The sequence below is a fragment of the Nerophis lumbriciformis genome, linkage group LG25 (assembly GCF_033978685.3).
Source record: "Nerophis lumbriciformis linkage group LG25, RoL_Nlum_v2.1, whole genome shotgun sequence".
NCBI classification, from domain to species: domain Eukaryota; kingdom Metazoa; phylum Chordata; class Actinopteri; order Syngnathiformes; family Syngnathidae; genus Nerophis; species Nerophis lumbriciformis.
In genome coordinates this window covers 5,687,726-5,700,079 of record NC_084572.2, presented here as the reverse complement: position 1 = coordinate 5,700,079, position 12,354 = coordinate 5,687,726, and the positions used below count along the sequence as shown (strand labels likewise).

Sequence of the window (12,354 nt, the reverse complement as noted above, 5' to 3'; positions counted from 1 at the left end):
GTATCTCTTATGTGTGACTGCCATCATATTGCAGTTTACATGTATCTCTTGTGTGACTGCCATCGTATTGCAGTCTACATGTATCTCTTATGTTTGACTGCCATCATATTGCAGTCTACACATATCTCTTATGTGTAACTGCCATCATATTGCAGTTTACACATATCTCTTGTGTGACTGCCATAATAATGCAGTTTACACATATCTCTTGTGTGACTGCCATCGTATTGCAGTCTACATGTATCTCTTATGTGTGACTGCCATCATATTGCAGTCTACACGCATCTCTTATGTGTGACTGCCATCATATTGCAGTCTACACATATCTCTTATGTGTGACTGCCATCATATTGCAGTCTACATGTATCTCTTATGTGTGACTGCCATCATATTGCAGTCTACATGTATCTCTTATGTGTGACTGCCATCATATTGCAGTCTCCATGTATCTCTTATGTGTGACTGCCATCATATTGCAGTCTACACATATCTCTTATGTGTGACTGCCATCATATTGCAGTCTACACACATCTCTTGTGTGACTGCCATTGTATTGCAGTCTACATGTATCTCTTATGTTTGACTGCCATCATATTGCAGTTTACCCGTATCTCTTATGTGTGACTGCCATCATATTGCAGTCTACACGTATCTCTTATGTGTGACTGCCATCATATTGCAGTTTACATGTATCTCTTGTGTGACTGCCATCGTATTGCAGTCTACATGTATCTCTTATGTTTGACTGCCATCATATTGCAGTCTACACTTATCTCTTATGTTTGACTGCCATCATATTGCAGTTTACACATATCTCTTGTGTGACTGCCATAATAATGCAGTTTACACATATCTCTTGTGTGACTGCCATCGTATTGCAGTCTACATGTATCTCTTATGTGTGACTGCCATCATATTGCAGTCTACACGCATCTCTTATGTGTGACTGCCATCATATTGCAGTCTACACATATCTCTTATGTGTGACTGCCATCATATTGCAGTCTACATGTATCTCTTATGTGTGACTGCCATCAAATTGCAGTCTACACGTATCTCTTATGTGTGACTGCCATCATATTGCAGTCTACATGTATCTTTTGTGTGACTGCCATCATGTTGCAGTCTAAATGTATCTCTTATGTGTGACTGCCATCATATTACAGTCTACACATATCTTTTATGTGTGACTCCCATCATATTGCAGTCTACATGTACAGTATCTTTTATGTGTGACTGCCATCATGTTGCAGTCTAAATGTATCTCTTATGTGTGACTGCCATCATATTGCAGTTTACACGTGTCTCTTGTGTGACTGCCATCGTATTGCAGTCTACATGTATCTCTTATGTTTGACTGCCATCATATTGCAGTCTACACGTATCTCTTATGTTTGACTGCCATCATATTGCAGTTTACACATATCTCTTGTGTGACTGCCATCATATGGCAGTTTACACATATCTCTTGTGTGACTGCCATCGTATTGCAGTCTACATGTATCTCATATGTTTGACTGCCATCATATTGCAGTTTACACGTATCTCTTATGTGTGACTGCCATCATATTGCAGTCTCCATGTATCTCTTATGTGTGACTGCCATCATATTGCAGTCTACACATATCTCTTATGTGTGACTGCCATCATATTGCAGTCTACACACATCTCTTGTGTGACTGCCATTGTATTGCAGTCTACATGTATCTCTTATGTTTGACTGCCATCATATTGCAGTTTACCCGTATCTCTTATGTGTGACTGCCATCATATTGCAGTCTACACTTATCTCTTATGTGTGACTGCCATCATATTGCAGTTTACATGTATCTCTTGTGTGACTGCCATCGTATTGCAGTCTACATGTATCTCTTATGTTTGACTGCCATCATATTGCAGTCTACACGTATCTCTAATGTGTGACTGCCATCATATTGCAGTTTACACATATGTCTTGTGTGACTGCCATCATATTGCAGTCTACATGTATCTTATGTGTGACTGCCATCATATTGCAGTTTACACATATCTCTTGTGTGACTGCCATTGTATTGCAGTCTACATGTATCTCTTATGTTTGACTGCCATCATATTGCAGTCTACACTTATCTCTTATGTTTGACTGCCATCATATTGCAGTTTACACATATCTCTTGTGTGACTGCCATAATAATGCAGTTTACACATATCTCTTGTGTGACTGCCATCGTATTGCAGTCTACATGTATCTCTTATGTGTGACTGCCATCATATTGCAGTCTACACGCATCTCTTATGTGTGACTGCCATCATATTGCAGTCTACACATATCTCTTACGTGTGACTGCCATCATATTGCAGTCTACATGTATCTGTTATGTGTGACTGCCATCATATTACAGTGTACTCGTATCTCTTATGTGTGACTGCCATCATATTGCAGTCCACATGTATCTCTTATGTGTGACTGCCATCATATTGCAGTTTACATGTATCTCTTGTGTGACTGCCATCGTATTGCAGTCTACATGTATGTCTTATGTTTGACTGCCATCATATTGCAGTGTACTCGTATCTCTTATGTGTGACTGCCATCATATTACAGTGTACTCGTATCTCTTATGTGTGACCACCATCTACAGGTCACACTTACTGCATCATTTCACCATGTGCCAAATAGAATAGATTCGAGGTCGGTAAGAACAACCGAAATGATTCCATACATTAGGCGCGTTATAAGGCGGGCTGTCGAGTTTTGAAAAAATGAAAGGACTTTAAGTGCGCCTTATAGTCTGAAATGTATGTAATGTAATGTAGTAAGAAGCGCATTCAGAATAACATGTAATATTTACATATTTTGCTCACTTTAAGCATGCGGCGTATTCATTTCACAGACGTATCACTACGTTCGCATTTTCCTTCCCCTTTAAGTAGATCCGATGGTGCAAACTTTTCAGACGCTCTCCTCCTCAGGATGTCACCATGACATGCTCCTGCACACAAACACCCACACACGTTGCAATTATTCCCCGCCAGCTTCACTGTGTGCAGTAGCCGAAAAGCCAGACTTTTCCAAGGTTTCCTGACTTAACTTTTTCTTGTCCTTTTTAATCATTGTTCCTAAACCTTTCTGACAAAACCCAGGAACACGCGACATGTGACCAGATGGCGGCCGTCACGTCATTTCAGCCCGCGCCTATGTTTACTGGAAAATAATGTCAGTTTCATCAAGTTGTCGTTAAGCCTCGATTGTCTGATTCCTCTTCCAGAGATGCTCCAGCGCCGTCTGTTTCCCTCGCCGCAGGACTTTCATCTCGTCGTCTGCCATGTCTGCAAACAGGTGGTCACTACTCAGAGCATCCTCGCGCACTACGGTAAGCCTGACACCACAGGTGTTATACAGCAGGTCAAGTCACTCGCCCTGTACACGAATCAAACGCAGTCCTGAGAAGATTCAATATAAGAATGCAATGAAACGATAATAAAGAAGAGAGAATGCAATGAAGCCGTCACAAAAATGAGAGGATAAGCTCCTCACTTTAATCCCCGTTGTTGTCTTGCATACTGGACAGGTTGTTGCCAGGGGCAGGAGAGACTAGGGCTGGGCGATATATCGAGGGTTTGTCTCTGTGCGATATAGAAAATAACTATATCGTCACCACAACGGATCGATACCAGGTGACAAAGGGCAGCCTTGGCGGAGTCCAACCCTCACTGGAAACGTGTCCGACTTACCGGCCGCTTGTACCCGTGATCTTGTCCTTTCGGTCATAACCCAAAGCTCATGACCATAGGTGAGGATGGGAACGTAGATTGACCGATAAATTGAGAGCTTTGCCTTCCGGCTCAGCTCCTTCTTCACCACAACGGATCGATACAGCGTCCGCATTACTGAAGACGCCGCACCGATCCACCTGTCGATCTCACGATCCACTCTTCCCTCACTCGTGAACAAGACTCCGAGGTACTTGAACTCCTCCACTTGGGGCAAGATCTCCCCCCCAACCCGGAGATGGCACTCCACCCTTTTCCCGGCGAGAACCATGGACTCGGACTTGGAGGTGCTGATTCTCATCCCAGTCACTTCACACTTGGCTGCGAACCGATCCAGCGAGAGCTGAAGATCCTGGCCAGATGAAGCCATCAGGACCACATCATCTGCAAAAAGCAGAGATCTAATCCTGCGGCCACCAAACCGGATCCCCTCAACGCCTTGACTGCGCCTAGAAATTCTGTCCATAAAAGTTATGAACAGAATCGGTGACAAAGGGCAGCCTTGGCGGAGTCCAACCCTCACTGGAAACGCGTCCGACTTACTGCCGGCAATGCGGACCAAGCTCTGGCACTGAGCATACAGGGAGCGGACTGCCACAATCAGACAGTCCGATACCCCATACTCCCTGAGCACTCCCCACAGGACTTCCCGAGGGACACGGTCGAATGCCTTCTCCAAGTCCACAAAACACATGTAGACTGGTTGGGCAAACTCCCATGCACCCTCAAGGACCCTGCCGAGAGTATAGAGCTGGTCCACAGTTCCACGACCAGGACGAAAACCACACTGTTCCTCCTGAATCCGAGGTTCGACTATCCGGCGTAGCCTCCTCTCCAGTACACCTGAATAGACCTTACCGGGAAGGCTGAGGAGTGTGATCCCACGATAGTTAGAACACACCCTCCGGTTCCCCTTCTTAAAGAGAGGAACCACCACCCCGGTCTGCCAATTCAGAGGTACCGCCCCCGATGTCCACGCGATGCTGCAGAGTCTTGTCAACCAAGACAGCCCCACAGCATCCAGAGCCTTAAGGATGTCGATATATTGTCACCGATTCTGTTCATAACTTTTATGGACAGAATTTCTAGGCGCAGTCAAGGCGTTGAGGGGATCTGGTTTGGTGGCTGCAGGATTAGGTCTCTGCTTTTTGCAGATGATGTGGTCCTGATGCCTGAACCTCGGATTCAGGAGCAACAGTGTGGTTTTCGTCCTGGTCGTGGAACCGTGGACCAGCTCTATACTCTCGGCATGGTCCTTGAGGGTGCATGGGAGTGTGCCCAACCAGTCTACATGTGCTTTGTGGACTTGGAGAAGGGATTCGACCGTGTACCCCGGAAAGTCCTGTGGTGAGTGCTCAGAGAGTATGGGGTATCGGACTGTCTGATTGTGGCGGTCCGCTCCCTGTATGATCAGTGTCAGAGCTTGGTCCGCATTGTAGTAAGTCGGACACGTTTCCAGTGAGGGTTGGACTCCGCCAAGGATGCCCTTTGTCACCGATTCTGTTCATAACTTTTATGGACAGAATTTCTAGGCGCAGTCAGGGCGTTCAGGGTATGTGGTTTGGTGGCTGCAGGATTAGGTCTCTGCTTTTTGCAGATGATGTGGTCCTGATGGCTTCATCTGGCCAGGATCTTCAGCTCTCGCTGGATCGGTTCGCAGCCGAGTGTGAAGCGACTGGGATGAGAATCAGCACCTCCAAGTCCGAGTCCATGGTTCTCGCCCGGAAAAGGGCGGAGTGCCATCTCCGGGTTGGGGGGGAGATCTTGCCCCAAGTGGAGGAGTTCAAGTACCTCGGAGTCTTGTTCACGAGTGAGGGAAGAGTGGATGGTGAGATCGACAGGCGGATCGGTGCAGCGTCTTCAGTAATGCGGACACTGTATCGATCCGTTGTGGTGAAGAAGGAGCTGAGCCGGAAGGCAAAGCTCTCAATTTACCGGTCGATCTACGTTCCCATCCTCACCTATGGTCATGAGCTTTGGGTTATGACCGAAAGGACAAGATCACGGGTACAAGTGGCCGAAATGAGTTTCCTCCGCCGGGTGCCCTAAACACCTCCCTAGGGAGGTGTTTAGGGCACGTCCGACCGGTAGGAGGCCGCGGGGAAGACCCAGGACACGTTGGGAAGACTATGTCTCCCGGCTGGCCTGGGAACGCCTCGGGGTCCCACAGGAAGAGCTGGACGAAGTGGCTGGGGAGAGGGAAGTCTGGGCTTCCCTGCTTAGGCTGCTGCCCCCGCGACCCGACCTCGGATAAGCGGAAGAAGATGGATGGATGGATGGATATATCGTGATATTCGAGTATACATTCTCACACAGTTGCTTTGAGCTGCGGGCATTACACTGCAGGCTTTTCTCACTATTTGTTGTCTCTGCTTCTCACAGAGACATAAAACAAGCGCACCTTCTTACATACGTCACATACGTATACGCCCTCGCGGAGCAGAGAGGTAGCGGCATGGGTAACGTTAGCTGTGGTGTGGGTGGTAATACGAGAGAAAGAAGGTGCGAATCTGGTAACAAATGAAGGAATAATTAATTCCAAAGAAAAACAGCACGGGGGGGTTCATCGTCTGGCGGTGGTTTGGCTTCAAGCGGGAATATGTCGAACAGACAATTGTAATATGTCAAGTGTGGGGCAAAAGTAGCATTAATGTTAATATGTAGCATCATTTGAAAGAGAGTGAAGAGTGCTTGAAACTCATCATGTAGTAACGGTAACTGAGTTACTGAATATAAAAAATAACGCGTTAGATTACTAGTTACCGCCGGAACTAACGGCAGTCCCAACGCTGCCGATATCAACCGATACCGGTATATACAGTCGTGGAATTAACACATTATTATGCCTAATTTTGTTGTGATGCATTAAACAATGTAACAAGGTTTTCCAAAATAAATCAAGTTATGGAAAAAAAATGCCAACATGGCACTGCCATATTTATTATTGAAGTCACAAAGTGCATTCTTTTTTTTAACATGCCTCAAAACAACAGCTTGGAATTTAGGACCTGAGAGAGTATTAGAGGTTGAGGTGGGCGGGGTTAATGTGGGGGTGGGGGAGGGGGTAGCGGGGGTGTATATTGTAGCGTAACCGGAAGAGTTAGTGCTGCAAGGGGTTCTGGGTATTTGTTCTGTTGTGTTACGGTGCGAATGTTCTCCCGAAAGGTGTTTGTCATTCTTGTTTGGTGTGGGTTCACAGTGTGGCGCATATTTGGAACAGTGTTAAAGTTGTTTATACGGCCACCCTCTGTGTGACCTGTATGACTGTTGACCAAGTACGCATTGCATTGACTTGTGTTCGTGTCAAAAGCCGTAGATATTATGTGACTGGGCTGGCACGCAAAGGCAGTGCCTTTACACCTACACAGTGGCCTAGTGGTTGGAGTGTCCGCCCTGTGATCGGCAGGTTGTGAGTTCAACCCCGGCCGAGTCATACCAAAGACTATAAAAATGGGACCCAAAATTGGCACTCAGCATCAAGGGTTGGAATTGGGGGTTAAATCACCAAAAATGATTCCCGGGCGCGGCCCACTGCTCCCCTCACCTCCCAGGGGATGATCAAGGGTGATGGGTCAAACGCAGAGAATCATTTCGCCACACCTAGTGTGTGTGTGACAATCATTGGTACTTTAACTTTTAACTTTAAGGTTCATTGGCGCTCTGTACTTCTCCCTACGTCCGTGTACACAGCGGCGTTTTAATAGGTCATAAATTTTACTTTTTGAAACCGATACCGATAATTTCCGATATTAAATTTTAAAGCATTTATCGGCCGATAAAATCGGACATCCCTACAACACATATCATTTATACTAGGGATGTCCCGATCCGATATTTGGATCGGATCGGCTGCCGATATTTGCCAAAAATTGCGTATCGGCAAGGCATGGGAAAATGCCGATCCAGATCCAGTTTAAACGCACCTATTTAAATAATACATTCCACTTTTCTGCTGCGCCGTAATTTCCGTTCCGCATTTTCCAGCACACCTTCAACACATCCACAATTCTCACGCAGTTGCTTTTAGCTGCTGGCATTACACGACAGGCTCTTCTCACTCTTTCCTGTGTCTCCCTCTCACAGACAGCAAGCGCACCTTCTTACACACGTCACATACTGTCACGTCATACGTCACATACTGTCACGTCATACGTCACATATGTATACGTCCTCTCCCAGCAGAGAGCGAGGTAGCGGCATGGCTAACGTTAGCTGTGATGCTAGCGCAGCCGCTAAGGTGCGCGCCTGCTCAAGCGCACGGCAAATCTATGCCACGCACAAAATCAAATAAAAAAATAAGCGCGTAACAATTTTCGACACACGGACACGACAGAGACAACAGTTTTCGTCATCATTGTTCAAATATTGTGACGTCTGTCGAGACGCTTATCTCCATTCGGTGCCACACGTCCACACCATCAAAATGCAGAGGCAAAAATTTCTACATCAACACCGTATGAAAAAATTAGTGATTTTTTTAGTTGTGATTTCCTTCTCTGCATGAAAGTTTAAAAGTAGCATATATTAATGCAGTATGAAGAAGAATGTTTTAATGTAGACATGCAAGCCTTGAAAGAACATTTTGAAAATCAAGACTACATTTCCTGCAAATGGGTGCATTTCTACCCTATATTTTAACTTTAGATTTATTCTCATATCAAACTCTTTTGGCTGTCTTTTTGACACTTACATCCGGCGCCCCCCTCCACACCCTGGATTATAAATAATGTAAATAATTCAATGTGATTATTTTGTGTGATGACTGTATTATGATGATAGTATATATCTGATAGTATATATCTGTATCATGAATCAATTTAAGTGGACCCCGACTTAAACAAGTTGAAAAACTTATTGGGGTGTTACCATTTAGTGGTCAATTGTACGGAATATGTACTTCACTGTGCAACCTACTAATAAAAGTCTCAATCAATCAATAAAAAAACATAGAATCATCATACTGCTGTGATTATATGCATCAAGTGTTCATTCAAGGCTAAGGCAAAATATCGAGATGTATATTGTGTATCGCAATATGGCCTTAAAATATCGCAATATTAAAAAAAGGCCATATCGCCCAGCCCTAGTTCAATGATGCCATTTCTGTTTGTCATGTATAATTTTGTCTATTTTGTGTTTATCCTTGAATAAACAGGTCAGTTTCTTGTTACCAACCATTGTGTATTATTCAAACTCCCCTAATTCAGCTGGCTAGTTGTTATCAAGAGTACTAAAACCCTTTTCAACATGATTCTGACAACTAAGTAGGCTAAATAACTTTCAACTTTAATACATGCTCGGATAGGCCAGTATCGGTCAGTATCGGTATCGGATCGGAAATGCAAAAACAATATCAGATCGGAAGTGCAAAAACCTGGATCGGGACATCCCTAATTTACACATACATACACCTCGGCCCCCTAGACACATTTTTCTTGCCAGCGCTCGTCAATCCGTGAGTTTATCGAAAGTGTTGTTACCAATAACGGTTTATCGATCATTTTAAAACGATAATACTAACCATCGGGAGTTTCACGGTGGTTACAGTCACGACCGTTTATCGTTACGTCCCTACTTATTTGTCTGCCATCTGCCACTTCCGGCACGTGCTCTAACCTCAACGTCTGAGGTATGCACACACACACACATTCTCACACACACACACTGCTTCCCTCCATAATTGCAAGCGCACACATTCTCACTTTCGGTTTCTCAGCGGAAAGAGTTCAGTGGTATTGTGAGGGCATACACACACACACACACACACATTTGCAGGCTCCAGGCAGCCACTGTTGTTTGTCCCTGCTCTTGCACACAAACTCCCCTCCGCCCTCCCCGACCCTCCACACTTGTTTGCAGCGGTTTTGCTTGCTGACACGCACGGAATGGCGGGTGGGGAACAACAGGTCAACAACAGACTCATTATACTTGCACAGACTTTTAATCATGGCACATGCTAATGTTTGCATTTGATTCGAGCCAACTAGTGTCATGCTCCTCTTGACCCCCGGTAAAATGATCTCGCCACGCATTTCCTGCCATTGTCGCACATTCCCATCATGCCATCGCGTCCCCAAGTATGACCTCTCGCCCGCTTATGTCTCTATTCATTGCCACGGCCTTGCGTTGTTGTGCGCTGTACTAACCGTCCTGGGATTTGATTTCATGCTTGACCTGAGCATTAAGTCAGCGGTGAGGCCGTACACACAGAGAGCTGCACACTGAGGAGGGGATTTGCTTTGCTTCAGGCTAAGCGCCTTGTTATACATGCCTGGTTTGCTGCATGCGGGAAAGTGGTGCTCAAATATTCGCTTTTGAAGTTCAGCTCGTTGAGGAAAAACCTCCCCCCCCTAAACGGACCCAATGCCGCCCCTCTAACGTGCCCCCATTAGCTAGATGAGGCTGCAGCATGTACACGCCCACCACTCAGAACAGCTTTGTATGGCGTCACATTAGTGCCAAAAATCCGAGCGCATAAAAACTGTTATCGCGCGCTGATTCTCATCTTCGTGCGCGCGCGCAACACCATACCTGCCAACTACTCCGGTTTTCCCGTAATTAGTACGGTTTTTATCAACCTATTCCGGGTTACGGTTGCAGTGATTAAAAAATACGGTTTTTCATTAATTACATTTTTTTTTTTTTTTTTAAGTTTTATTCACGAAATCGCGTAACAACAATCACAATCGACACTGCTTCCCGTAACTTCCTATCGAGCCTTTCCGAATGCCATGCGGGAGGCTATTTATAGCACCGCTGCCAAGCACGAGGCACCTGTTGCCCATTGTTTCCAAACGAGCGAACGATCATGGAATCAGCCGGAGAAAAATCGCAAACGAGTCTTAAACCGAAAAGAAAACCGCAGTCATTCCGTGAAGAATATTCAAAAGCCTATTCGGGAATAATTATCCGTTCCAAAAAGGGTGAAAACTACGCGAATTGCACCTTGTGCAGACAAGATTTTTTGATCGGACACGGAGGAATTAGCGATGTAAAAGACCACGTTGGGACAAAAAAACACAAGTCTAATGCCGTTGCTAGCGATACAAGTGGAAAACTTTCAACGTTTTTCGGATTTTAGCCACAAAAAGGTAATGACACCAATGTTATCTATTGGAATTGATTAGTACTGTTATACTGTTAAAAGTGTTTATACTATTTATGCTTTCAAGTCCAAGTTGAAGAAATCTTGTTAAATGTTGACAGCATAACTACCAAAATACAGAAGTATGTCCTTAATATTTTTGCAGTGCTATTTCTGTTGAAAAGTTCAAATGATTACATTAGAGATGTGATGTGCCACTTTTCAAGTGTCTGATGGCCTAAATTAATTTTCATTAATTTTTCATATTTTGAATTATTTTGAAAGGCTTACAAAAAAACTACATTTGAATTGTAATTCCATGCTATTGACAGGACTATTAATTTTAATGAAGTTAGCTTACCATGTTTACAGTATGATAATTGTGATAGAAATGTGAATTTTAGGCACAGAATATTTTTTACAATTGAACAAGGCAGTAGATTATACAAGCTTGGACAGAAAGTTAATAATGAGACCAATTTTTTTTTAATGGAATTGTTTAGTACTGTTTTACCATTTGTTTACTGTAAAAAGTGTTTATACTGTTTATACTTTCAATTAACAAATTGAAGTCTTGTGAAAGGTTGACAGGATAACTGGCATTAACTGTCAAAATAATTTCAAACTATTGAAGTTAGCTTACAGAATAAACATGTCAATCAACCCATATGATTTTTGCTGTAATATTTTTGTTCTGAAAAGTCACTGTGACTGATAGAAAAGTGATGGTTTTAGCAACATTTTAACCTGTCTGAATGCAATCAATCAGGTTTTTCTGATTTCAAAAGTTGGCAGGTATGCAAAACCCTTTTGCGCGCGCGTGGTGCCTTTTTGCGCGCGTGCGGTGCCTTTCTGTGCACGCGTGGTGCCTTTCTGCGCGCCCGCGACGCCTTTCTGCGCGCTCTCTGTGTACTCCTGGCATCTCTCCTCGCGCTGTCATGTTTCTTTTTGGCACTTTGGGGGCGGGTATGCTTAGACGGCCCCTTCTTTCTGATTGGTCAGGCGAAAAATGCTGAAAAATGCTCAGAGCCAATCAGAAGTATAGCAGGGCGGGTCATCGTCAATATGTATCAAGATTTACGGAGGAAGAAGTGGATAAAAAAATGTCGCGCGCTGATGAAGGTTATTTCATACCACATAAACACAATACAGTAGTGATGGGTTGATGAGGCGTCATGAAGCGTTTCGACACATTGCAAAACTGTATTGATACTGTGTCGATACTGTGTCACTAAATACTGACATCTGCTGGACATTAAAAATCCCTACAGGCAACCTATGGACCGACTCAACTGACTGATTTTATGCCCTAGTACAGGGGTCACCAACCTTTTTGAAACCAAAAACTACTTCTTGGGTACTGATTAATGCGAAAGGCTACCAGTTTGATACACTATTAAATAAATAAATATATTGTCATTTGTAAGTTACACGTAAGTGTGATTTAAACAAGAATAGCTAAATAAATAAATGTATATATATATATATATATAAAAATGGGTATTTGTCTGTCATTC

The 12,354-nt window shown here is 44.1% G+C and overlaps 1 protein-coding gene across 4 annotated transcripts in view; it reads left to right on the top strand.

Moving 5' to 3' along the window:
- The window catches only part of atxn7l1 (ataxin 7-like 1), a 116,799-nt gene that overhangs the window by 14,903 nt on the left and 89,542 nt on the right, over nt 1–12,354 (top strand). For 2 of the 4 annotated variants that reach the window (XM_061983607.2, XM_061983608.2), the window contains exon 2: nt 3,249–3,353. In XM_061983607.2, coding sequence (XP_061839591.2) covers nt 3,249–3,353 — 105 coding nt within the window. Of the gene's footprint in view, nt 1–3,248; nt 3,354–12,354 lie in introns of those variants that run through there. The other 2 variants (XM_061983609.2, XM_072916044.1) reach the window with 2 other exon arrangements.